The 26,885-nt window shown below is 37.5% G+C and overlaps 2 protein-coding genes across 3 annotated transcripts; one reads left to right on the forward strand and one right to left on the reverse strand.

Moving 5' to 3' along the window:
* Window positions 1–134: 134 nt before the first annotated feature.
* On the reverse strand, window positions 135–8,203 carry rcor3 (REST corepressor 3). The gene is made up of 12 exons (XM_052589311.1): window positions 7,941–8,203; window positions 7,784–7,840; window positions 7,077–7,154; window positions 6,940–6,992; window positions 6,694–6,855; window positions 5,132–5,256; window positions 4,972–5,050; window positions 4,626–4,844; window positions 3,329–3,406; window positions 3,187–3,244; window positions 2,861–3,096; window positions 135–2,703 (listed from the first exon to the last, which is right to left on the reverse strand). Exons 1-12 carry the CDS (start codon window positions 8,062–8,064, stop codon window positions 2,365–2,367), a joined length of 1,608 nt encoding a protein of 535 aa, XP_052445271.1. The 5' UTR covers window positions 8,065–8,203; the 3' UTR covers window positions 135–2,364.
* A 2,624-nt stretch (window positions 8,204–10,827) lies between these two features.
* Window positions 10,828–26,622, forward strand: elavl2 (ELAV like neuron-specific RNA binding protein 2). Of its 2 annotated transcripts, none has more exons than XM_052589276.1 (8): window positions 10,828–10,982; window positions 16,506–16,595; window positions 20,872–21,112; window positions 22,569–22,672; window positions 22,745–22,898; window positions 23,122–23,347; window positions 23,431–23,469; window positions 25,855–26,622. In XM_052589276.1, exons 2-8 carry the CDS (start codon window positions 16,524–16,526, stop codon window positions 26,183–26,185), a joined length of 1,167 nt encoding a protein of 388 aa, XP_052445236.1. In that variant the 5' UTR covers window positions 10,828–10,982; window positions 16,506–16,523; the 3' UTR covers window positions 26,186–26,622. The 2 variants fall into 2 exon arrangements, with proteins under 2 accessions (XP_052445236.1, XP_052445235.1); XM_052589275.1 differs by having other exon boundaries at window positions 10,829–10,982; window positions 20,869–21,112.
* Window positions 26,623–26,885: the final 263 nt, after the last annotated feature.

Genomic DNA, 26,885 nt, shown 5'->3' on the forward strand with positions numbered 1-26,885 from the left:
CCTTGGCTGTAGTAGGATTTGTAATTCTTTGAGCGGAAAGTTTCTGTAGACGAGTAAGGAAACTAAAATAAATACTCCATAAATAGCACTCGAATGCGTCTTTCAACTGAAATAGGAAAGAAAACGTTTAACAGTCTGTGTTCAAACGTGTTTTAATGTTTCCATACGACACTTCACATATATGAACATGCTTTAGGCACAGATTTAGAGAAGAGACTTTTCATTATTTTACATATAATGCCACCACACTCGGAGCTGCCTACAACCCGTTCTTTAAAAATGCAATTAGTTTGCATTAAAAAAAAAAATGTAAAACTTAAGTAAAAGCGCTTAATATCGTCAAAACATTGTTGATTTTTGGAGACATTAAGCACTTTTCAATATGCAGCCAATCTGCATAGAGTAGAAACAGCACTGAAATAAGCATTAAGATTATTTTCTAAGTGCAAGGAGCACACACATAAAAACCTAGTTAAGACTTCAAAAAAATAAATAACTTCTAAGGAACTACCAAGAAAACTAGATAAATCATGGTTAAATTTCTACACAAGTGAAACATGTACACAGTGACTGTCTGCATGCACAAGAATATTCCAGCATTAATTCAAGATTGGTCATATTCTGATTATGTAAATGTAGACTACCATAACCAGATTAACATTTCCTTTTTCAAAGAGACGAATGAGACAGTGTTATGTCTTGTAAAGACCTTAAAAACACTGTAACTGAATGTCTGCACGTCCAAACTAAGGTCGTTCTGGATTATACATCTTGGAGCAAAACTACTAATGTTCTACAATAAAGAAATGTCATTAAAAAAAAGTAACATCAATGAAAAATTAGTTGCTTAAAATAATAAAAACAAATGGTAAGGGCATCACCATTATGTCCAGAAGAGAATAAAGGGGAAATAATGTTCACTAGTTTATTCTGATAATGCTCATTTCTTGTATACAGTAATCTTCAGAGCTGTGTATTATGCAAACATCTTTCAGAATAAAGGTTTAACCAGAATATAGAGCTTAATGGGAAACCCTGTGCATGTGTGTGTGATCTGATCAACTGCACTCTTTATGTGGTAGAAGAAGGGTAACGCTACATGCATATTCTGATTAAACAGCACACCACTAATCAAACAACTCACTTCAACAGCTTAACGCCTGGTGGAAAGTGTTTACACTATTCTGCAAGTCAAACCGGTTTATACATAAACCCCGATTAGATTATAATTAAAAGACGAGAAAAAAAAAAAAAGGTATGACAGTAGGAATTTTCTATGATTTCAATTAAGTATGAGATTATATTTTCTTGTTAAGAGCACTTTGATGGCAAGAGAATTTGGACAGGTGATATTCTGTCAGTCTGTAGCACCAAATATTAAAATATGAAACACATAATAATCAACCACAGACACCGGTGAACTACAAAATAACAACAAGCAAAACCATTTTAAAGAGGTCTGCTGTTACATCATAGATACTGAAGGACAACAAGAAAAAGTGCGGAGATAGAACACAATATTTTAAAGACTTAAAGCGATAGTTCACGCAAAAATGAAAATTATCCGGTGATTTACTCACCATCAAGGCATCCTACGATTATATGATGGTCTTCTTTCATATGAATCCATTCGGAGTTATAGTTAATGTCCTGGCTCTTTCATGGTTTATAATGGCAGTGAATGGCTGTTGAGACTTTGAAGCCCAATAAAGTGCATCCATCCATCATAAAAAGTGCTTCCTACGGGTTAATAAAGGTCTTCTGAAACAAACTGATGCATGTGCAAGAATTATTTTTTTTAATTCGATATACCGTAACCTTAACTGACGTACAAACGTTCACGAGAGAGAAGTGATGAACGTGGAAACGCTTGTTTTTGAAAACAAAACACCAGTCAACAAAACTTGTCTATTAAATTTTTTTCTTATACAAACATCTATTTGCTTCAGAAGGCCTTTATTAACCACCTGGAGCCGTGTGGGGCACTTTTTATGATGGATGAACGCACCTTATTGGGCTTCAAAATCTCAACAGCCATTCACTTCCATTATAAAACCTGGACGAGCCAAGACAATGTTTAATATAACTCCGATCGTACTCATCTGAAAGACGACAGTCATGTGCACCTAGGATGACTCGAGGGCGAGTAAATCATGCGGAGATTTTAATCTGTGGGTCAACCATCGCTTTAAAGATACAACATGATTACAAAATCTAAAATAAAACAAAAATTGAGTTCAAATAAATAGAAAGTTACGTAACTAATATATACAGTTTAAAACAACGTTTTGTTTCCTAGTATTCACAACGAGAACTTCTAACCAATTATTACCTTCATCAGCAATGTCACAAATATAAAACCCCTCAGTGTAGAGAGGAGGAGGGCGTGTCGGACGGGATGCCCACCAGAGTGGGCGGCTGCTGGCCCGGCGCGGGTACAGGGGCTGTGGGGCGGGGGTTGAGGCGCGGAGGGAGGGGGGTGGAGGGCCGGATGAGCGGCGGGGGCTGGTTCAGGGCGGGACGGGGCTGAAGGAAGCGGGCCTGCTGCTGCAGAGGCGGAGGCTGACGGTGTAGCGCTGGAGTGGCAGGAAGAGATGGACGCAGAAGAGGAGGAGGCTGGTTCAGAGAGCTGGAGCTGCTGGCTGATGTTAGAGACACTGAGGTGGCTACAGGAGACGGACCCGAGGCTGGGGTCACCTGACCCTGATTAGGAAACAACAGAGAAGACCATTTAACACACTGGTTTCATTTTTTGTCATACCTTCCGGAGAAAAACAGAGCAGACACTGGACAAAGATGTGAAGCACGTGTTGATCTGACGACTACTTCATATGAGAGGCTTTACAGTTTGAACGCTTACCTCTTCCTCTTCCTCGTCGGTGCTCTTTCCCGAGGAGATGTTGCTGTTCTTTCCATCCTCGCCAGAGTTGGCACCGTCTCCGTTGGGGGTCCCCTGCTCTGCCTCCCATTCCTGAAGCACCTCGTCCAAGTTAAAGCGGCGCCGATAGTTCACGAAGAAGTTCTTCACCTGCCCCACCGTTTTATTCCCGATCACATCAGCAATAGCTTGGAAGTCCTTCCCGTATTTCCGTACTCCTAGATAAATGAGGCATGAGATGTTGCGAGTGACATTTGGTATAATAACAATAACAGGTACATAACTGATGCCTTTAGCTATTTACTGACCTTGCACTGCCAAAAGCTGCTCGTCTGTTGTCCAGCGGGCATTAATTTTTTGGGTGCACTGGAACAAGACGTAACATTGAGCAAACTGTGGATATGCAGATTAAAGTGCATGTGAGAACAAGAGCAAGCGGAAGGGAGTCACCTCAGGCAGTCTGAACTCATCAATGCCATCTTCAATCTTCTGCTTAAGTCCACTGTTTAACTGCTTGGCGTTCTGAACCTAGAAAAACAGGTACACTTGTGAGGAAGAACGAACGTCAAGAATAGCCATGCTCCGGTTGTTTCTCCAAACCCACAACTGGCGCTTGTTAACCAATTAATAACAGTTAAGATTATTTTAATTCAGAACTGGAAAGGATAAGTGTCTATGACCTGTTAAAAATACCAAAATGAGCTTTTCAGGGATTCATTTTACACGTGTTAACAACAGAACGTGAGGATTCACTTGGTCAAGCACCTGCTTCTACGAGCAGAGAAAAACATAATATTCCCTAGGCTATATATAATAAATAAACAGGCCTATACAACTTCTATTATAAATTTTATTTATAATCAATTTTATTATACTATACTTTTATGTAATAAATATAAAAAATGAAAAGAAAAAAATAATTGACAATATTAAGCTGAAACTTGACTTTGCAAAAATAAAAAATAATAAAATAAAAGAAATAAAAAAAATAAAAAAATCAAATCGCAATATATGTCAAAGAAATCGCAATTAGATATTTTCCCTATATAGCACAGCCCTAAACACCACAACCAATAAAACACAGTCAGCCAATGACTGGAGAGAAAATAAACCCCACATTGCTCAATTTATATAATCTGTGCCTTTAAGCATTATCACTGTACCGCAGTAATGTGGTGCCAAATAAAATCTGTTTTACATGTTTGTTTGAATGTGAGAGAAGTACAAAACCAGGTTTACAAAAAAAATTTATTTTGGCATTCAAATACACCACAAATACAGGAATATTAGGATTTGTGTCCAATGAGAGACCCAACATTGGTTCCAGTTTGGCTTTAGCCTAAATTAATTAGTTTTGGCTTGTCGTTTACATAGTCTAGCTTCTTATATTTTCCATTCCTGTTCTTTACTGAATACTGTTAAACTGAAAGGATTAGTTGTGGAGCGAAGGGAACTAAAGATACTTATATAATGTTTATGCCTATTTCTGAATGTTAGAATAAAATGAAACTTACAATCGACTTTAATTCAAATTTATTTTCTACACGCAGCGTATTTTAACCAATGCAGCAAATTTTTTAAAATACAGGGAAAAAAACCATTTAACACTGTATAAATCAGTCAATTCCTAGTGCCAGTTAACAGTTAACTGGTTAAACTGATCATCCCTGATTAAGAACATTAGAACACGATCTTCAAAGGCTTACAATTGCTTTTTTTTTAACCTCTTGTTGATTGGTGGCCGTACCTGTCGTTTCAGGGACACCAGCTCCATGTCCAGCTGACGCAGGACAGAGTTAGCGGCGCTGGAGCTGCAGGAGACCGCCACCACGTCCTCCTGCGTGAGGTACATGCCTTTGGGCGGGCGGCACTTGGAGCGCTGGCTGTGGTGACGGTGCTGCAGCGTCTGGTGCTCTCTCCGGCCCAGAGCGATTTTGGAGCTCAGCGTCTGAGGCTCTGCATGACTCTGTCAGGGGAAAACCAAAACACTGCACTGAGACACTGGAAAAAGATTCAACATCGAGGAATCAACAGACACCTTTAACATGCTTCTGGAATAATCTGAATATGTCTTTATTAGAAAGTCCCATTACCTCCTTCTTGGCCTCTTTCGTAGGATCATAATCACTGTCGTTGGTCTCAACCGGGTTGGCCTCCTCCATCTCTTCCTCACTATCAAAAACAGAAAGACCAGAAACACTTAAAACTTGCATCAACTCATAAATGAGCTCAAAGATCGAATGCATAAGTGACCTTTCATCAGGATTATTCCGGTTTGCCAGCTTTCGCGCTTGTCGGTCCATTAGACTCGTTCGGGATCGTGTTTTTTTCCATGAATAGTAGTACTTCACAAGACTGGATATGGATTTGTCCGGCAACTGCAATCAATTATCAAATTCAAGTGTAAAAAATATTAATAATAATAAACATTTTAGCAATAAAATGTTTTTGAAAGACATCAGGGATGTTTTCATTTATTCAAAAACACAGTAAATTAAAACTGTTAAATATAACAATTGAAATATCTGTTTTGTATTTAAATATTTGAAGATTGAATTTATTGCTTTGATGATAAAGCTGTATTTTCAGCATCATTCCTCCAGTCTTCAGCGTCACATGATCTTCAGAAATCATTCTGATATGCTGCTCTGTCATGAATTATCATAGGTGCTCGGTTATTAATTTGTGGCACAGTATAATGTATTATCTTATTGTGTAAAGTTGTTTATGTACCATGCATTTTGATGCACTTTTTAGGGTTCTTCAATGAATAGAAAGCAGAAGCTGCAAAAGAGTAATGTTCAAAATCACAGCATTTATTTGAAAGAGAAATCTTCTGCAAATCAGTATATTCGAATGATTTCTGCAGGATCATGTGACACTTCTCGTTCCTTTGACCTCCATTCATACACGGAAACAAGTTTCACATTTCACTGCGCTTCTCAGTGTAAGTTCTGGGAAATGTACCTGCAAATTCATATCATGTGAAACGGTGTGACCAACAGATCAATACGTCCCTCGCAGATGAATTAAAACCGCAGTGTTGCAGGAAAGTGTTTTTACATTTCGGCTAATGTGACCGCAGGTTAAAAACGCTCAAAATTCAGCTTCGAATCGCACAAATAAATCTAACTTTCAAGTAAATGTAAAAATATATATTTTACAGTATTATGATTTCTACATCACAGAGTTGCATAAATAAGATAAATTTTGAAATATTGAAAAAGACAAATTTTAATATATTAATTTTTTTTTTTTTTACGTTAATTCTAATTAAATAAATTCAGCCAAGGTGAGATATGAGAATTCATTAACATTAAAAAACCTTAATTTCTTCTCAACTCTTGTCCAGCAAGTGTACTGTAATTTCACATTGAGATAACAGTAATGAAAGCACACGATCTTAATGCGGAAACTTCTAATGGTAAGGTTTTTAAGGATCATGGCAGTAATTATAGTACTGTATTTTCCTTTAAATTAGCGTAAACTAAAAAGTTAAAGGATTACAGTAATTTACTGTAATTTTACACACCAGTTCCTGTATTACAATAACAAGAACATGATGAAAATTATTTAACACACACAGAAACCTAAATGTACCATTACAAAACTATAAAAAAAAACTAATCATAATACTTCTGCATTATGGTTAGGCAAAGCTGTTGGTAAAATGTCACAATGCATTGCCCTGACGTATTATTTCTCGTTTCGGTTTCTGGATTAAATGTGACCTGGACAGATTTCTAATGAGCGTAAGCCTCTCAGTTTGAAGACATGTCACTGTTCGCTCAGTAATGCTAGCAGCGATGACTCACCATCTGCTGGATCCGATGGAAGCTCTTCCCGTGGAAACTGAAGGCTTGCTCAAACAACACCTTGTCCTCCACCGTCCACTCATCAGGGAAGGGCGTGAAGTTGGGCAGATCAGCAAGGGACTTCTCGATGTTGTGTTTGTGCCAGAAGAGCATGCCGAGAGCCTGTGGAGCACAGAAGACATCCAGACATTGATCAACACTGACAACAACGGCGTCGTCTTTGAGGACTGCGTGCTCGTAACTCACCTGCTCAACATTGTAGCCATGCTTTTCTTTCGCAATTGCAATGTACTCGTCCACTGAAAAGAAAATAATAAGTACACAATAATGCATGATGAAAAATTAAATGCCACAAAAATAAATAAATAAATGCAAATACTTACATTTAGAGTCAACTATTGTGTGATATGGAGACCAAACCAACATGCCACCGTTGTCTTTATCGCTGTATTTTGTGGAGCCTACACAATTACAGTACAAAAACTATGCGTTAAAATTTGACAAACAACTTGTCATGTTAATGCAACAGATTTTTACTTTAAGTATTATAATAATAATTATTTAGTGTTGCAGTTATTTGACGGTTTCCGTTCACACTTTTGTGTCTTAATTGCAAAATTCACAAATTAAATCCTAATTTAAAAGGCATTTTCACTTCAGTCCTGAAGAGCACACAAAACTGCTATTTTATCGCCTTTTAAAATAAAACGCAGTTTTGTGGTAAATAAACAGTAATTGTACACGTTATAAAACATTTCCCCTGTTTAAACACCTTATAAACGAGGAAAAATCAAGATTACACGGACTCATATTTAATCCCATGTCAAAGTTGCTGGGTAACGTATATTAGCTGAAGAGTGGCTAAGCGAGACAGCTAACAATCTTTCACAAAAAGCTTTTCATGAATATGTAATCATACACTAACATTAAAAACAGATTTAAAATAACAAAATTGTGCATTCGACACCTCGAATCTTTGAAAACAAATTTAAAATACCGATTTCTACGCTGATTGTTCGGCGCGATGGTTGTACCGAGGCTACCACAGTCAGTCAGGTTCTTAAAGGCGGAATGCGGCGCTTTTTCCTACCTGGATCAAACTCGGGGATATTTGCTTGATAATCGGACCCCACACGCATGCCCACATCTGAAAACAAGAAAAATGAGTGATGTTTCGAATTTATTAAGCGATTTTGGTTTTCATTTAAATACATAAACAAGCTCCGCAGGGGTGTTCGAGGCTATACCGTGCTCGTCGTCGCTACCGCTCTCGTCCGAGAAATGTCCATTCGAGGCGTTCGACGGGCTTTTCGTCCCATTTGAGCGACCTTTCCCCAGATACTCCGATCCTTTGTCCATCATTCCCGGCATAGTGGCGATACGTTTGAAAATCTTTAGCAAAAATTAAATATGTCAACACTACAGCATTCGCTCTGTGTCCAGTGACTCTGCGCAGCTGCGCACTCTGGTATCCCTCCGCCGTATCTCTCTCGTGTTTCATTAGCTTCAGTGTCTGTTTCTTCGTCGTTAACATCTGTTGCGTTTCTTCATCAAATGTTCAAGGTAAATGAGCAGGTTTGCGTGATTTTGCTCTTCGTTTAACGATCAACACAAGTGTCCGGATCTAGTTTCCGTCGCGGAAGGAATCGAGACGCATGTAAACAAAGGTGAAACGCGGCTCTTGTGTGCGCCACTGTTGTATCACACGCACGTTTTCATGTTTTCCTTTCAAAATGTCCAAATATGTATCTTTCGTGCATTACATTGATTAATAAACTGAACAGAAAAGGTATATATCGTAATACAAATTTGATATGTGTAATGATTAGCACATTTATGGCTGAGTAGCCATTCATAAACGCTTCTTTTAGTAATTTAGAATTGTTTTTGTTTTTTTAATCCTAGTTTTCATGATTTGCAAGTCAAACTTAACGTAAACCTGACACTAAAGTGTTTATATTTATAATTACACAGGGATTTAGTTCTATCTTTGGTCTGAATGAACTCATATACTCAGATACATTAGTATTTCGCACACACCATGTCATTGATGATTTGCAGGAATCAGTGGTATGTGGTAGACTACTGTCTTAAACAGGCAAAATCTCTTGTCTGGTTTAATACACTAACCAATAGAATAATTACATAATTACATACATATACATAATTAAATCTGGATTTAAAAAAGAATATGGGTTAAAAACAATTTTATGCCAATTTAAAATGAACACATAATATTCACTACCCGGCATATCTCTGAATATCATAATCTTTATAATTTTTTTAAACTCCTCTCCTGCCTTCAAATGGAATATATTGCTAAGGCATGTTGTTACTCATATTGAACACATGTTGGTCAACAGCTGAAAACAATCACTGGAGATGTATGTATGAGTCTCAAACTAAAAAATACTTATAATATTGAAACTTAAATAAACAACAAACAAAAAAAGTAATTCCACATGTGCTATTCAAGCGCCTTTGGGAAAGGAAAATAAATTGAGATTGTTCACTTCTTTCTTACTGAAAAGCTACTAACAAGTTGCTTTAAACACATCAGACCTGCTAATCTATATAGTAGATAACAGATTGTCTATTCTGTGGGATGTGAACAAGTGTCTGTGACTGACTGAATGAAAGCTGGAAGATGTGCCCTCTGGTGTCTTAAGCAAGTAAACACAATCAGCTCAGAGTCAAACTAGTTTGGCAGAATCTTTGCCCGGAGGCACTTAACAAGTGCAAAGCTCATGGAAAGAAATAACAGCACTTTAGGCTATATGCAAAGACACAGAAACAGCTTTGAGACTTGATCTGAGGTAAGTGTTATACCGAACCGCAAGCACCTCATTCAGTTGAGCTGCTGTGGTTTATGGAGGGATGTGGAGGGAAAACTGAAGAGGAGCTTAAACATGTTCAACCTAGATTAATAGAGAGTGTGTGTGAGAGTTGAGAGTGCCTTCTTAAATACTTGGAAAAGACCATGTGAGCTGGCCATTGCTCAGACACAGCTGGCTCATCACTGAGACCCCAACAACACAGGACTCTCACAAAGGGTCCGAGAGCAGAAGAAAGCTCTGACATCACAGGACAAGGACGTTCTTGAATCTGTGAACACGGAACTGAGCTCTCCTGGAGCTCCTGAAGAACATTGGTGTAAATATTTTGGCTTGTGATGCTTTTAGGTAGAGACAGCTCAGATCAGAATGTTAAATTCAGAACAGAATGTTAATTTCGGAACATAACAGCATGATAATTTAAGAGCATAACAGGAAAACCTTTTCAGAACCCAATGGAATGGAATGTTAATTTGAGAATGGAAGACAGAGAGAAACGTTAAAATCAGAACAGTGCATGTGGTTATATTTTAAAAACAGAAAGAATATGAACTCCATAATAAAAGAGAACATTAATCTCTAAATAGAACAGGACAGAGAAAAGGAACTCCAGAACACAAAAGAATGTTAACTTCAGAACAGAATATTAACTTTAGAACGTTAAGAACGGAACATTCACATTCGAACAAAACAGAAATGGTTTAGAGCATAACGTTAGTTTCAGAATAGAAGATAACGTTATTATCAGAAGAGAACAAAGATGAATGACCGTTTAATAACAGATAAGAAAACATTTTTTTTACAGAACAATAAAAACACAATAGAATTGTAATTTCAGAATAGAAGAGGGATGAATGTTAACTACAGAACGTCACTTTAATAGAAAGAGAATGTTAATATCGTTCTCCGCATGACGAATCAAAGCGCCTCTGATTGGACACTGCGTTATTAACTCAACAGAGATGTGTGTGATTGGTTACAGTCCAACGCTGCAAACGAGGCCTGAAAGAAACCTGAGGGGGAAAAAAATCACTTTTCATTAATTGAATCGTATCAACCGTGATATAATTATGCAAGGGCATGGTTTTGTTTTCTTATCTTGAATTTGGGGGACATATTTGTTAATTTTAGTGGTATTTTTAACGTCCGAGTATAGACTTTAATGAAGAATCATCCTCATGAAAAGGCGCGAGACTGACTGGCTCAGCTCCTCGCAGCAGTACGCAGTGTGCAGCACGCGCTCATCGCACCTTGATCCGCAGCACCTGCGGCTCCTCATAGGTCCCGCCCCCTCGCGTGCCACGGTTCAATCGCGAGCGACAGACTCGCCAGGGAGCTCCGTGATTGGCTCAATCACATGCCAGTTTATTTAGAGTCGCCGTTTCCCGCCATCGCCCCCCTTAATGCGCGAGCGCGCTCATCAGCATACGCCATTAATTTATAAACCGAATTAAGGTAAGAAAAACGCTTTATTTATCTCTTTTTGTGTGTGTTACGCGTTTCTCAGATATGCTGTGTTTGTTGGGATGAGCGCGTTTTACACTTGTCACTTTGTATGAACTTATAGTAATTAATGTTCCGGTAGTTAGTGTTTATAATGGTTATAGCGTCATTATTATATTTCTACTCTTAAGTTTACTGAGTGTTATGTTTCTGTAGCAATTATTTGCGAACTAAATTCGTAGGTTAACGTAATAACACCGTGAAATCGTTCGGTTTGTCCATTTACCGACGTAACTTACACAAGTCTAAAGCTAGTTATTTTTAAACGTTAAGTAACTTAGTGTATGCTTTTGTTTAACGTAACAAGAGCTTTTTTCTTGTAAGTTTTATTTGCTTATAATAGAATTAAGTTGGCGTTTACTTGTTTAGAGTTCGCATATGAGCGTATCCCCGTTGATGCTCGTTAAGCTGATTCGCAGGTGACCTTTGACCTCGCAGGCCGTCAATAGTCTGCAGACTAGGTGGTTTTTTATGACTTATTTTATATATATATATATATATATATATAGTGCGCGTTGTTTATTTCACATCGAGTTTCCTTCAGCCTTTGTTTGTTTGCTCAAATAATCACTCAAGGATCATCGCTTTCTGATGACAGGAGTTTGTCAGTATGGCTTGTTCTGCAGGTCAGTGTATGTAGTATTGTCAAGCCTAAACTACCTTGGCATAGATGACGCCAGTGACGCAAAATTCTTCTTTTAATGTTTTAAACATTTGTTGGGTACAAACTGCAGTGAGTTATGTTTGCTTCAGCTGTGAGTGTTGATAGTTTTCATTAATTCACTCTGCATCAATAGTGGTGTGCCTCCATGTGTCAAGGGCTGAGTGTTTGTGCACTAAATATTCAGCTCTGACCCGCCCGTTTCAGGACAGTGAGTCTCTAATGATCTGAGTTGAGTCAGGTGTGTTTGATTAGGCTTCTGTCACACTTGGCATTGACACACAAAGACATGCGTGCCTCTAGATAAGCTTTCATATACCCAACTTTTAAATGGACATGTTTTCACTTTGAACTCCGTGTGAAACTATATGGAGTAAATTCAGTTGATCTAAACCAGGTTGGCTTTATCTGGTTTTGTCCACTCCAGATTTATTCTGCAGCTGAGTTTGTTCATCTGGCTTCGTGCCACAGGTGTAGAAAACAGAAGTACTGAAGCACTGCATGTGAATACACACTGGATTTTAAGAGACCTGAAATTTAAGCTCACAAACAGAATTAAACCTAGGCGCATCTCTAAAATGAAAACAATATTTAATACATTTATATATACCAAAAGAGTAAAATGTTGTAAACCGCTATATTTGTACTTATTTCAGTGCCACAGGCACTCCTGACTGTTTATCTTTATTTGAACTTAGTTTTTTGATTGGTTCTTAAATTGGCCATGTTTTGTGATGTTAGTCTTCTGGTTCTTTATAAAATTGAATGTTTCAATAGCACTTGCGTATTAAAACAACACTGTGTTGTGGTGACTTGAGTAGTATATAAATCTCTCAAGGATGTTTAGTGAATACTGAGCATCAGCCTGTGCTTATTTTGAATCTGTTTTGAGCTACGTGTATAGCTCTTTTAAATCCAGTTTATCCTCCACATAGATCCAATGGACTGTGAGTGTAAATGTATTTTAGACAACATTTTAAATGGTCATTTTAATACTTTAATTTACTCGGTCACATAATCTCAAACCCGTGTGACTTCCTTTCCTGTGTGGAGCACAAAAGATATTTGAGGCATGCTGTGGTCCAAGCAATGATGAACCTTATGTTGGGAGTCACACAGGTTTGAATCAAAGTGAGGATGAATGAATAAAGATGTTTGTTCATTCTTGTCATCGTGACTCCACTTCCTCCTCTTCTCTGACTCTGTAGTTTGGTGATCACTTGATTATTGGTTCTGTTGGTAACTTCTCACAGCGGTGGGTGGGATCTATCCCCAACCACAGGTGCTATTAAATACCCTTTTATTAAAGATGGCTCTGATTTATCAGATGGGAAGCTTATTACAAGTAATGTTTGGTGATGCTTTTATTTGTGCATAAACTGCTAAAGATTGGTCTCGGGATTTAGATCTAAATGTAAATTGGATCAGTCAGTAAACCGCTTCCATCGGTGATGCAGCAGCAAAACACTTGCTCACATTAAACATTTGTATGTGATCGTTATGACCAGTACTTAATTTGATCCTGCTGTAACCTGTTCCTGAAAATGTTACGTTGCGAACCATGCTTTTGGATGCCGTTCGAGCCTAGATAGTCTTTACACATGGCTTTGTTTTCAATGTTCTGGTTTGCCAGTTGATCACGAATTTCCACAAATTCAGTAATATTTAGGCGTTGTTAATTCTTAAACCCTATAATTTCACAGGTTTATTTTATTGTCTTTTCAATTTTCCTGTGGTAAACATGCAGGAAGGGAAATGAAAGATTTAGTGACCATGAATCAGGAATTTGTTCGATTTATACATTTGTTCCCCTCATTTCAGTTAAGGAAAAATATATGAAACGTGGACTGTTTCCGCAAATTAATAAAGTCATAGAAAAAAAAAATAAAAAAAATTGAATCTTACCGTTTAATAAGTTTTGACTGGTAGTGTAGGTATAAGAAATGTGTTGAAAGTGTAGACCGCTTCACGGATTATATCGGAAGTGCTTTTAAAGTGCATATACTTGCACTAGACTGAATTCAGTGTTTGGCAGTAGTTGGCAGAAGTTCAGTCATATTAGTCTGCTTTTAGTCCTACACTGGAGTTGGTTCACTTTCTGGCACTGAAACGAAGTAAATAGATTAGAACGATAATATCATTCATCAGCAATCTCAAAGGGTCACAATAGGTGATATGACAATTGAGGATATCACACAACACTAGTCCCACATGCCATTTATGGAAATTTGGTGACCAGATAAGCAAAACCAAATACAAAGCAGACATAAAATAGGTCAGGTAAAATCTGCAATCTCTGACCCAGTTAGTTTGCTTGCTTTTGATGGGTGCAATACTACTGTTTTTCTGCCAACTGACGTTATTTTTCAGCAACATTTAATGTTTCCGTCATTTTTGAACAAGCTGACACACAATAAGCTTGAACATTACACATTGTGTTTTGTAGCGTTAACTATGCTTGCAAACAAACAAAAGTACAGATTAAAAGCCCCCCCCCCCAAAGAAAAAAGTGAACAAAGAAAAAACTTAAAGCATCCTGTAGCAATTAGGCTATTGTATATAATTAACTTTGAAACTGTCAGCTAATCTTTTTTTGCTGTTTTTTTCTATTGTTTTACATGTTCTTGGTAAGAAATACGAGCATGTAAACATGATCGGGGGAAAGTCGGCTCCTTAGTCTGTTAACAATAAGGCCGGCCGCGCAGTGGCGTAACGCAAACTGCGTTGGCCCACCCGCAAGTGGAGTGGAGGCGGGGCCCCTCACCGCATAATTAGTTAGGGGATTCACCTTATCATTCAAAATCGTGAATTAGTACTGTGGAATTTAATAGTATATAATTATTTCGTATTTATTTATTAAGAACTTTTCACAAAAAAAAGAATAAAAGAAACCCCAACAATAAAACAGCATTTTAACATTAACATTTTAAATGCAAGGGAGCACATGACGTCAAAATATTTTTTCTATCAGCAGTATACAACAAAGATTCATGACGTTTAACATTCAATAAAGGTAATATATATTACCTTTAAAATCCTCCAAAGCGCCCCTTTCTCCTAGCATTTTTTTTGCGCAAAGTCCTTGACAATGTCTGTTATGTCCATCTGATGCGCGTGCTGGCTTTCAATGCGGAGTATCGCAAGTTCAGAAAGTCTGTCCTGGCTCATCGTGCTTCTCATGCAGGTTTTTATTAGTTTTAGTTTAGAAAAAGATCTCTCGCCACTTCCCACTGTGACTGATAACAAGGACAACAGATATGGTCATAATCGCCAAACACTGTAGGCTGCAATTACTACCAAAATAAAAGTCCTATACGTTTATTAAGTTTTGTGAAGCGCTTTGTGTTTTGGTTTCACCACTGAATGGGATCCTCATCTGGTGGAATACATGGCTCCAGCAAGAACTGTTCCCACTCGTCTCGGCTGGACTCTCTGTAATCATCGCTGAAGAACTGGCTCTGCCTTTTCCAACGAGTGGGCATTACATCCTCTTCATTGTTGGTGGCGCAGCACTCGCATCAAGGAAAATGCTCTGATAATGTTCAAAAAAGTTTTTTTTTTTTTCTTGTGTTTTCATCGAGAAACCGGAGATGTTTGTGCCAAGGGTTTAGTGCGGATGTGAGAGAGTTTTCACTGCATTCTCCAAGTTAGCGGTGTTTATTCGTTGCTTGAGAGACGACGGAACAATGTTCTTTCTGTGATTCTCCACGGCATATCTGAAGTACTGTATAAGACCGTAGTTCTTATTCATTCATTAATGATTTTTTGTTTGCATACATCTTCAAATATGCCGTGGAGAATCACAGAAAGTGACCCAATTAGGTTTTATTGTGGATTTTTATTTTTTTATTTTTTAATGGCAAGCAAAAATATAGCGAAATTTGAATATAATTTTTATTCATCGAATAGAGCAGAACAAATATTCGAATGTTCGACTAGCCGTGCACACCTCTACTTTGTACACATCCACCCTACAAAGATGAAAGTCCACCCAGTGTTTTTTTTTTTTTATCCCTATATTTAATATCTCCTTTCTCAAATCAAGCCGTTCTCAGATTCTTGGCTGTGTGACATCACACAGACCCAGGCCCCTCCCACAATTGTTGATTGACCTGGCCGTCTTACCTTAGACCCGCCCTGAGTGAGCCGTCACAGATGTAGACAAGAAAAAGACCCAAAGCAACGGAGGTTGCTGGATGTAATAATTAGTATAGCAGCCGTCATTTAATCCCAACATCTGAGCCACTGGAGACGCTGTGGATTACTTTTGTTTTTGAAGGGAATGCACCACGATCTACCTAAATTTGTCTGTTTGCTCAAATCATTCATGATCTAGTTTTACCCAAAGAAGTGCCTATAAGGGGTTTTTATGAATCTTAACGCCTTTACTAATAACGTGCTAGTTAGTAAGTTCTGCGTCTCGTCACCCCATGGAAGAGTGGGGCAGGGTCAGCAGAGCTCATTAGCATTTAAAGAGACATGCACCGAACCGGGCTGCTGTGTGCAGAGCGGATTTTGACAAGGTAAAAGGGTGTTTTACACTACCATTAAGAAATATTAACCAAAGTATGTTATAGACTTCTCATTACGGCTCTAAAGAATCAACTTGAGGAAAATGGGCACCCAATGACCCCTTTAATATTGCTAAACATTTTTGTGCTAAAGCTTTGCAGGTGTGTAGAGGATTGAGTGAGCTCCCTGTCTCTCCGTTACTCATGAGTGTGTGTGAGTCACAGTGCTTCCCTAAGCAGGGAGCTGATGGTGGAGCAGTGTGCGTGTGTAAGTGACTGACTCTGATGTGCTCTTGTTTGCAGACGTCCTCTCCAGCCGTCATGGCAGTCAGGCTGTGTGATGTGGCTTCTCTTCTGAGAAGTGGCTCGTGGGCAGCCGAGCCGTGGACTGGGGTTTGTGGGACTTTTTCTTCTTTCATCACTTTCAGTCCAGTGTTACAGTGTCACATCCTAGAGCTGTGCTGATTGAGTTCTTGTAGGACAACTGCGTAGAAATGAATTTGATCAACTGTCAACTGAGCAAATATCAGGCCAAAAGTACTGTCGCAACCAAAGCGTCCATCAGAATAATTGTTCAGATGAGTCATTTGTGTTTGTAGGGGGAAGTGTGTGATTAATTTTAGGCTGTGATGCTGATCTAACAGTAGCATGAGAGAAGTTTTAATTTTGTATTTTTTTTTTATATTCCCATTTTATTTATTAGTTTTTTCTGGCATTTTCCACAAATTTATTGGGTTTTCAAACTTTTTGGAGTGATTCCCATTGTATGTACTTTTTAGTTTTTTAACCATGTTTTCCAGAAAAGAAGTGGCACCAGGTCAGGAAAAAGTTGCATTTTATTACATTCAGAAATAATGTATATAACTGAAAATAAAATGAAACGTTAAAACAGCGGGAAAATGTGTCTTAAAAACAAACAAACCACCATTCGGGAGTGTATGGCCGGTCTCCAGAAGAGGGCGTCGTGTATACGTCTCATTAAACATTAAACAGCCGGTAGAAGCAACATAACTGAGAGCGAGGGAATCAGTGTTCAGCCGTACATATGGAAAGCCAAATTTACTGAAATTGGGACGAAACCGAGCAATGTGACAGAGCTCAATCGCTGATCAGTTAAAAAATGCTTAATGTACACACAAGTACAAACCAAACGCTAAGCACTATAATCTCACAAAGGAGTCTGGAGTGATGCACGTATTTGGGAAGATTTCAAGGTGAATTAACTTGAAAAAATAAAGTAAACCACTGCGTCCTCAGTGGCTCAAATGTTGGGAGAAAATTAAGACTTTATATTCAGTCTAACAAACCAACACAGAGCATCTGGATTGCTTGTGATTATATTAACTATACAGTAATCAAAATGTAATCTAGTAGCTTTGTACATTTACGGTTGAACCACTGTCACATGGATTATTTTACCGATCTTCCTGCTACGTTCCTGGACCTTGATCGTTGTAATTACGTTGCTGTCTATTGACTATATAATCAGAAAGCTATCGGATTAAATCAAATATGTTTATTTGTGTTGAGGTCTTACGGGTTTAGATTGACACAAGTGAGTGATTTTATGACAGAATTTAAATTTTTGGTGTGAACCGTCCCTTTAGGTGTTAATGAAAAGCATGTTAAGTGACTGAAACTAGATTATATTCCTTTTAAAGCTCTCAAAGTACTTTGACATGCACCGATTGGTCAATCAGTGCTGCTTTATTGAAGAAAAATGCGATACCTTGTTTAAAAAAATTAAATATCGGATACGATATTGCTTAAAGTGTGTAAAATCTATTTAAATATTCTATTTTTACAAATATTTAAAAATGAAAATTATACAACCAGTTTAATAATCATTACATGCTTACAAGATTGGAAGTTCAGCAAATCGGTCAGTATACCGTGTTTTTCGGACTATAAGTCGCACTGGACTATAAATCGCATTTATTTATAACCAAGAGAAAACATTACCGCCTACAGCTGCAGGAGAACTGAGCAGCATAGAGCGCCCTCTCACGGCTGTAGACGGTAATGTTTTCTCTTGGTTCATGTCAAATTAATTTTGATAAGTCGCACCTGACTATAAGTCCCAGGACCAGCCAGACTATGAAAAAAAATGCGACTTGTAGTCCGTAAAATACGGTACTACTGTGATTGAAGATGTTCAATAAAAAATTTAATTCATGTCAATTCATGCCTAATTTCATCGTAGCATAAAAAATTATCCAGAATCATGTAGTTCAATTTTGCCAGCACAATATTAGATAGATTTAACAAATGTTTATTTAATGTTGTGTTTGCAAAATTGAACTGCATGATTCTGAATCTTTTTTTTTTAATTTTTTTATTTTTTATGGAAGTTGTGGTTCTCATGATTCTGAAGAAAAAACATTAGACGTCTAAACAAAATCACATGTAGTTTATGAATAAAGAATTTAATGACTCACTCAAGATATACTCGTTTCATTACTGGATGAATCAGCGATCCTGAATCGCTTTTATAATTCAAAGACAAATACTGATTTTAATGGCCCCTTTTCGCCACCTACTGGCATAACAATGTAATCAATTAATATTCATTTGACGTTTGAAATTACTTTCAAAAGGTAATTTACTCTCTTTTAATTCCTGCCACACATATTGTGACAGTTTATATCTGAACTATAAATGTTTGTCCCAGTACTTCTGTGATTCAGATGTTTGTAACTAGTGATTGACCAAATTATATCGCCAATGCCGATATATCGGCCGATATTTGGTATTTTTCAAATATCTGCATCGGCCGATAAGTTTTTGGCTTTTTTTACCGATGGATGCTATTTACACTAAGTGCAAATAGCTAAAGCCCTCCCTACACCTATCCTTACCTTACCCGATACTTTTTCAACTTTTGGATTATATTCTTCATTTTCATTGAAAATAAATGCTTTTGTGACATGATTTGAAATGTGAAAAGTTAGCAAAAGTTAGATTCAAACCCAGGTCGATTGTTGTGTCTAAATGATTACGTCACACATTTTACCATCTGCGCCACTGGAGCTAGCGATTGTCAGTTGTCTTCTGCAGTCTTGACTAGCCGAATCACACGTTGGTGGTCGGAGTTGGTGTAAATGGCTTCAGCCAACAAGGCAGGATATTTGCACTGTGTAAATAGACACTAAGTTTTTCTGTTTGGCTGACATGTTCGCGACGGGACTTTTTTGACAGTGCTGAGAACAGTGCTCACACCCTCTTATTTACGGTCATCGTTAAAAGTTCTGTTTAATATGGATAAAAGTCTAATAATCAGAACAGTTAAACAAAGGAATTAATGTATACAGAAAGTATTATAACGATTGCTTGTATATTATTAGTAATAGAAAAGCAAACATAATGCTTTCTCGTTTGCCATCAGCATTAAGCAAATATGCATATCTTATCCAGCATGATCGTGTGCTCACTGTGTGATGGTCGGTCCGTGTGAATTGAATGATTTCTAATTTCTTGAATATTAATACAAATAAAATTAATATCTGCTACCAAACCCCCAAGATATTGGCATTGGCTGTCCAAAAACATAATTTGACCTATTTGTAACAGAGAAATAATGATACTGTGTGACTGAAAAACTGTGGAGCGGTTTCATTCATGACCGCTGCTCTCAACTGCAGTGTGAACGCAGATTTAAGTGTTCAAATCACACTGGTGTTATCGTACGCTGCATGGACGAAACCAAGTAATCACAACATTGATCGCACACCTCAGAGGTGGAAGAATGGAAAAGATGAATCATTGTACATTGAACAAAATTATAAATGCAACACTTAAACGCACCTAAAGCGTGCGGTTATTTTTTAAATGAATGTAAACAGCTGAGAAAGAAATCGGATGTGTATTATTATACTGGATCTGTGCGGTCAGATTTAAACCGACAATGCTTATTAATACGTGCAACTCAATATGTCACTAATGTTAATCAAACAACAAAATGGCTATAACAAAGATTAATATAAATTTAATTCATACAGTGGACAATGTGCAGTGTTATTTTACACTTATTAATTTCTGTACCTGGTTTATTTTATCTATGCTTATAAATTGTGTAATTGTTTTTCTTTTTCTTTGACAAGACTGTTCACTTGCCTTTAATCATGTTTGAACTTTCTCCGACTATACTTTTTTCTGCGGTATATGAAGAAGTACTTAAAGTGTATGGAATGCAAAGTTACAGCGATATAAAATTAGTGTCATTTAATTTTTGTTTGCATGTTCACACTAATGTTAGTGACATTTTCTGATTTGTGACATTACTTTTCATGTCACTTTCAGAAGTTATAGTGATTCTTTTCAAGAAAGAAAGTGAAAACGGGTTATAATTTTAATTTCTAAATATTTTAAAATATAGTTTAAATTTATTTTACACACTTTAAGCAATATCGTATCGCGTATCGAATATCACATTTTTTAACAAGCTATCGCATATCGTATTTTCTTTTTCTTTTTTTTTCTTTTATCAATCAAATAATTAGATTTCATTTAAATTGCCCTTAATGTATCACACATCATAATGTGGAATTATCAGAGAGAGTTGCTTTCATGTGCGAGCAGAATAGAGATTATTACTACTGTATGACCCTATTCTCCATTCTAAAGGTGTGTTCCTGTTTTTTCACTTGCTGTGTGTTTGCATCTATAGCAGGTGATCGCTGCTATGGAGACGCAGATGTCCAACGGGCCGAGCTGTACCTCCAGCAACGGTCCCAACAGCGTCTCGAACAACTGCACATCACCTGTGGAGATGCCCAACGACACGGAGGACAGTAAAACCAACCTGATCGTCAACTACCTGCCACAGAACATGACGCAGGAGGAGCTCAAGAGTCTGTTCGGCAGCATCGGAGAGATTGAGTCCTGCAAACTTGTGCGGGACAAGATCACTGGTATTCATGACTGTCTCTAATCATTTTTGACCAATAGAGCTTTTATGATTCATATGAATGATGTTAGAGAGCAGAGGGGCCAATGGCTGATATTTGAAGCGAATAATATCACACTTAACTTAAGGATAGTTAAAAAAAGTTTCAACTAATGTATTTGCAGAAATATTAGAAATACCTAATTTTTGAAATGACTCAAAAGGAAAAAATATCTAAGCAGGTATTACATTTTCCTGTTGCAATTAATTGCTCATGCTTTTATAACGGTATACGGTATTATCACGGAAATTTAGTTAAAAGTTTAGTTTAGTGGTCATAATACAGTATAACAACAGGTTAAATAACTTTTTTCTTATAACAAAAATAACAGAACATTTAAATAAAGCAATACAGAAATACAGAAAAATATACAAAGTTAAGTTTTACACAGATTAAAGTGCGAAGGAACAATAAAGACCAATCGGTATCACTTTACAATAAGACCCCATTAGTTAACCATTAACATTCATAATGAGCAATAGCTATGTTTGCTGCAGAAGTTATTAATCTTTGTAAAAAAATAAATAAAATACAAGTATACAGTTGCAATTTTAGATTAACAACGTGTTGTTAAATATCGGAATACCTTAGATTAATAAATGTTCAGAAGAATTTTTCATTGGCATTTTAACTAATGAATTAACTAATGTTAACTAATGAAGCCTTAATGTACAGTGTGAATGACCAATAAAGAATCAAAACGCTTTCAAACAATATCTAGGGCATGATGTAGTCCAGATGAAAGAAGTTAGAAAAGAAATGGCCTATTAAGTCTAAATACTTAAGGATTTGGTGCTGTGATGAACACCAAAGCGAATCCACAAATCTGAATGGATATTTAAATCTATTTAAATGTTTAAGTAGTGCAGCTGCTTTATTTATGGGGTTCCCAGGGTAAGGGCTGCATTTCTGCAGTTTAGTGCCATCTGCTGTCAGAGAGTGAATGTGCTTTCATTCAGCGTCTCTCACGTGTTCCTCATGTGCTTCTCATGCGCGCTTGTTTACATCAGAGCACACACAAGTCTTTTAAGCTGCATGCAGCGATGTTGTGCATTTTGACCAGTTGATGGGAAAAGTATTCTTATGTATTGCAAATTCAGAATAATTTGTAAAATATAATCATTCACGGTATTTAGAAGTGCCCACGACGACAATATCGTACATATTGATTAGCGCAATATATCGCATTACCGAATACCGGCATATGTCTATTCACAATATAGTTAATTTCCCTTTAAAGAAGGTCTTTCTGATGCTCTGAAATTTTATAATTTTTATCATGAAATACCACAAAAAAACTAATACTAGCCTAGATAAAAAAAAATAATAAAGAAAAGCTGACAGAAGACAAGTAAATGCTCCGTGATTAAGGATAAATAAGAGTGCTCATGAATCCTCAGCTGAGTGTTTGTGTGTTCAGGTCAGAGTCTGGGCTATGGCTTTGTGAACTATGTAGAGCCCAAAGATGCAGAAAAGGCCATCAACACTTTAAATGGTCTCCGACTGCAGACTAAAACCATCAAGGTAAGGTCTGTCTGAAGTGAGGCTGCTGTCACGGTGTGTGTGTATGTGTACTAAGTTTGTGTTTGCGGTTAGGTGTCGTTTGCTCGGCCGAGTTCGGCCTCCATTCGTGATGCTAACCTGTACGTGAGCGGTCTTCCTAAAACCATGACCCAGAAAGAGCTGGAGCAGCTCTTCTCTCAGTACGGCCGCATCATCACCTCCAGGATCCTCGTGGATCAGGTCACAGGTGAGATCTTTTAGATTGAAACAATGGCAACTGCTTTTTTCAAAGCACATTATCCATGGCTTTCTAAACAAGAGGCTCTGTTTGGACACCTAGCACTAAATTTATGGTCCTTCACAGAGTGTCACACGCAAGCGGTTAATCACGTGCACCATCATGCGGTTTAATTTAGCCGAAACCAGATCCTAGTGTTGTCAGATTGACAGTATATTTTTGTGGTGTTCAGGGGTGTCCAGAGGTGTGGGCTTCATTCGATTCGACCGGCGTGTTGAGGCTGAGGAGGCGATTAAAGGACTGAACGGACAGAAGCCACCGGGTGCCACCGAGCCAATCACGGTGAAGTTTGCCAACAACCCCAGTCAGAAGAGCAGCCAGGCGCTGCTGTCCCACCTGTACCAGTCACCCAACAGACGTTACCCAGGACCGCTGGCACAGCAGGCCCAGAGATTCAGGTACCCACAGACACACACTCCCAGCGCTGGAGCGGACTCTGACCCGAGCGGGGCTTCATCACGTGTGTGTGTTTGTGTTTCAGGCTAGATAACCTGCTCAACATGGCATATGGAGTCAAGAGGTAAGTTAACTTGAGCTGCTGCGAGTGGGAAGTCTCTTAAAGCAGTGAGTTTGGGATTCTTAGAAATGGCAGGGCTCCAGAATATCTACACCTTTATATAGTATCGTACATTTGAAAAAATAAATAAAAACAAGGCTTTTAAAGCGGAAGTTAAAGTCACTAAACTAAAAATGAATATACGAGAACAAAAGCAGTTGTTATTTTGATTACTCAATTACAGTCACTGCTATCATATAAAAGTAGACTGACTTGTAGGTTTTAAATTCTACATGTTAGGGCTGCTCGATTATGGCAGAAATCATAATCATGATTATTTTGGTCAATATTGTAAAATCGCGATTATTTAACACTATTATGAGGGGGTCATGTGACCACACATCATGTGATAAGTGCCTTATTCAGACAAAGAAACACTAACAACAGAACAACAGACAGCAGAATGGAGTTATTAGAGACTAAGGTTGTCTATGTAGGATATCTATGCAATGAATATAATGTTAAACGTTCGGTATTAACATATGTATAGCTGCGTATACGTGCGTGAGCTGGGAAAGCATGCTGAGTGGATTGAGCGCGCTGCGCTGGAGAGGTGCGAGCTCGTCGAGTGAACATGCATTTCATCACTGAAAATATTTTAGCTCGGTCAGATATGTCAGAAAGAAGTAAAACAATGCACAAGTTGCGTAATGGTAGGGAGAGAGAGAGAGAGAGAGAGAGAGCGTGCACACATTTGGATTAAAACTAAATGGTAAAAAGACTATTTATAGGAGCATTCACTATAGACATCATTTATTTTCAACCTTATGCATACGTGAGTTTCTGGTGAAATCTAGCAGCCTGTGTGTAATGCGCTCGGCAGTACCTTCTCGTTCTGCAACAGTACAAACACATGCACGCGTTGTTGCACTTGTTTATCTTGCTTGAGTTTCTACATCATATGTGTGGCTTTGGAATATAAATCATTGCATGATTCAGATTAAAACAAAACGCGACTTCTATTTGTGCAAATATCACTAGAGATTTATAACGAGTGGTTCGCTTCATTATTACAGCAAAGGCATCATTACGGTACTTAAGTCGCTGCAAAAGAGCGGCTCTAATGCTGTTAAATTACAGATGATGAACCATAGAGCCAAAAAACCTTGTTAAATGTATTTTAATGGGCATAATCAAGAATGAAAATAACCGAAGGATAAACAGTCACACCAAAAATTAATCAGAGACCAGATATTTTTTTATTTTATTTTTTTACTAGTGCAGGACAGTAGTCTGACAAATTATACCCAAAAATTCTTCAATTTCAAACAGTGGACTATTATACAAAACTTTGGGACCAAAGATTATACAAGCCAAGTCTGGGAAAAAACTGAAGTTCAGGTTTGCATGAACCTGGATGAACACATGCCCAGGAGACTACAGACAGTCTTTAAGACTGAGGTTTGACCGACTTGTGTTAATACGGTCACACTAACAGCTGTCTGAATCATTTTTGGCTGATTATAATCCATTACATACCTTTCTATCAAAGTTATCAACTCAACTCTATATAACTCTGATAATGTGAAATGTTGAAATAAATTTAGTTTTGTCTATCTTTTTAATAAATGAAGTTAACCAGCTAACATTATACACACTCTTTTGGTTTCTGTACCCAATATTTATTAAATGTACAAATGCAATAAAAATATCGGTATTGGTACTCTGTATCAGGCAAGTACCGAAAAAAGTGGTATCTGTGCATCCCATACATAAACTGCTCAAAAAAATAAAGGTAACACTTAATGTTTGAAATATGGATTTCACAATATGATTTTCTCAAACTACTATAACAAAACTTTAAGACACTAGAAATGAAACAAAGTGTCAATTTATGGCCAGACAACATGCTACACATTTCTTTATAAAACTGAAGTGTCAAAGAACAAAACTATTGAAATGTAAAATGTATTGGTCTCCGAAACGAACCCCCCAAACCACATACAAACTATATCATAATGGTGTGTTTATTAGCTATGTTTCATGTCTTCAATACTTTCAAGCCTAATACACAAATTATTTTTCTGGTTTTCAGCATCCATTCGGTTAAGCATGTCGGTGCAGTTTGATCTCACTAAACTAGTTTAATTAGAGAGGTTTGTAACGGAGTCTAACTGTCTAACAACTAAACATTTACTCAGATTTTACATGATCTATGTGCAGTTTGAGACCGTCACTTTTTATAATCGCAGAATCTGTTACTGCAGATCAGCCTGAGCTCAATGGTGTAAATGAGTATGTTTCACACTACTGAGGGAAACCGTATAGATGCTTGGCTGTATACTTGTTTAGTAAAAATTGGTCTTGTGGTTTTAACTGAAATACAGCTTTTGTGTTTGTTTTTGGCAGTAGATTCTCCCCCATGACCATTGACGGGGTGACCAGTCTGGCAGGCATCAACCTCCCGGGTCACGCCGGCACGGGCTGGTGCATTTTTGTGTATAATCTGGCGCCGGATGCTGACGAGAACATCCTCTGGCAGATGTTTGGTCCGTTTGGTGCGGTGACTAATGTAAAGGTCATTCGAGACTTCAACACAAACAAGTGCAAAGGATTTGGCTTCGTGACCATGACAAACTACGACGAGGCTGCTGTAGCTATCGCTAGTTTGAATGGGTACCGGCTCGGCGACCGGGTTTTACAGGTCTCCTTCAAGACAAACAAAACACACAAGGCCTGATTGTGTGACTTTATGCAAACATGACTTTACATAGATGACAGAAAATATTTCATGTTGTTGTTTTTTTGTTTTGTTTCTTTTCTTAAAATATTTTATGTTTTAAAACATGCGTTAAAAGATTTAAGTAGAATAACCGCTGATTGTTTGAGTTAGTTTATTTTGGTGTATAATGTTGAAGGTGACCTCCATGAGGCGGAGATGGAGAGCTTTCCCGTGTCGGTGTTCCCATCTCTCCTCATGAGCGTCTGCGGTGCAATCCACTGCATGGGAGTGCATGACTCTTTAGTTGAACTCTTTCAGTTTTCTTTGTGCTGATGCTATCTTTATGTTAAATATTTAAATAAGTATAAAACAAGATGTACATGTTCTTTTCTGTTTGAAATAATTTGTTATTTTGATTTTATTGTTCAGTACATCAATAAATATGTTGAAGGGAAGACATTCTGTATTTTGCTTAATGCTAATGTTTTTTTTTTGTTTTTGTTTTTTGAACCTGGGGAAAATCCAGTTGTTTATTTAAAGGATTAGTTCACTGAAAAATGAAAATTAGGCAGTTTTTTAAATAAATAATGGTGTTTTCAAAGGGAAAAATAACAATCCTGTGTCTTCTACTAGGGTGTTTTGCATATTACAGTGTGCTGGCAGTTTTTATCCCTTCATGCACTAAATTAATATAACAAGAATGCAGTGCATGCTAGGA

This window comes from Carassius gibelio, chromosome B22, assembly GCF_023724105.1.
Source record: "Carassius gibelio isolate Cgi1373 ecotype wild population from Czech Republic chromosome B22, carGib1.2-hapl.c, whole genome shotgun sequence".
Classification (NCBI taxonomy): Eukaryota; Metazoa; Chordata; class Actinopteri; order Cypriniformes; family Cyprinidae; genus Carassius; species Carassius gibelio.

Excerpts from the sequence above, each read along its gene's own strand:
- elavl2 (XM_052589275.1), top strand. The coding sequence starts at position 16,524 with ATGGCAGTCAGGCTGTGTGATGTGGCTTCTCTTCTGAGAAGTGGCTCG. Across the intron at positions 21,113-22,568 it reads TGTGCGGGACAAGATCACTG|GTCAGAGTCTGGGCTATGGC; the intron begins GTATTCATGACT and ends TTGTGTGTTCAG. Across the intron at positions 23,348-23,430 it reads CAGCAGGCCCAGAGATTCAG|GCTAGATAACCTGCTCAACA; the intron begins GTACCCACAGAC and ends TTTGTGTTTCAG.
- rcor3 (XM_052589311.1), bottom strand. The coding sequence starts at position 8,064 with ATGCCGGGAATGATGGACAAAGGATCGGAGTATCTGGGGAAAGGTCGC. Across the intron at positions 6,856-6,939 it reads ATGGCTACAATGTTGAGCAG|GCTCTCGGCATGCTCTTCTG; the intron begins GTGAGTTACGAG and ends TGTGCTCCACAG. Across the intron at positions 3,407-4,625 it reads TGGTGTCCCTGAAACGACAG|GTTCAGAACGCCAAGCAGTT; the intron begins GTACGGCCACCA and ends CTGTTTTTCTAG.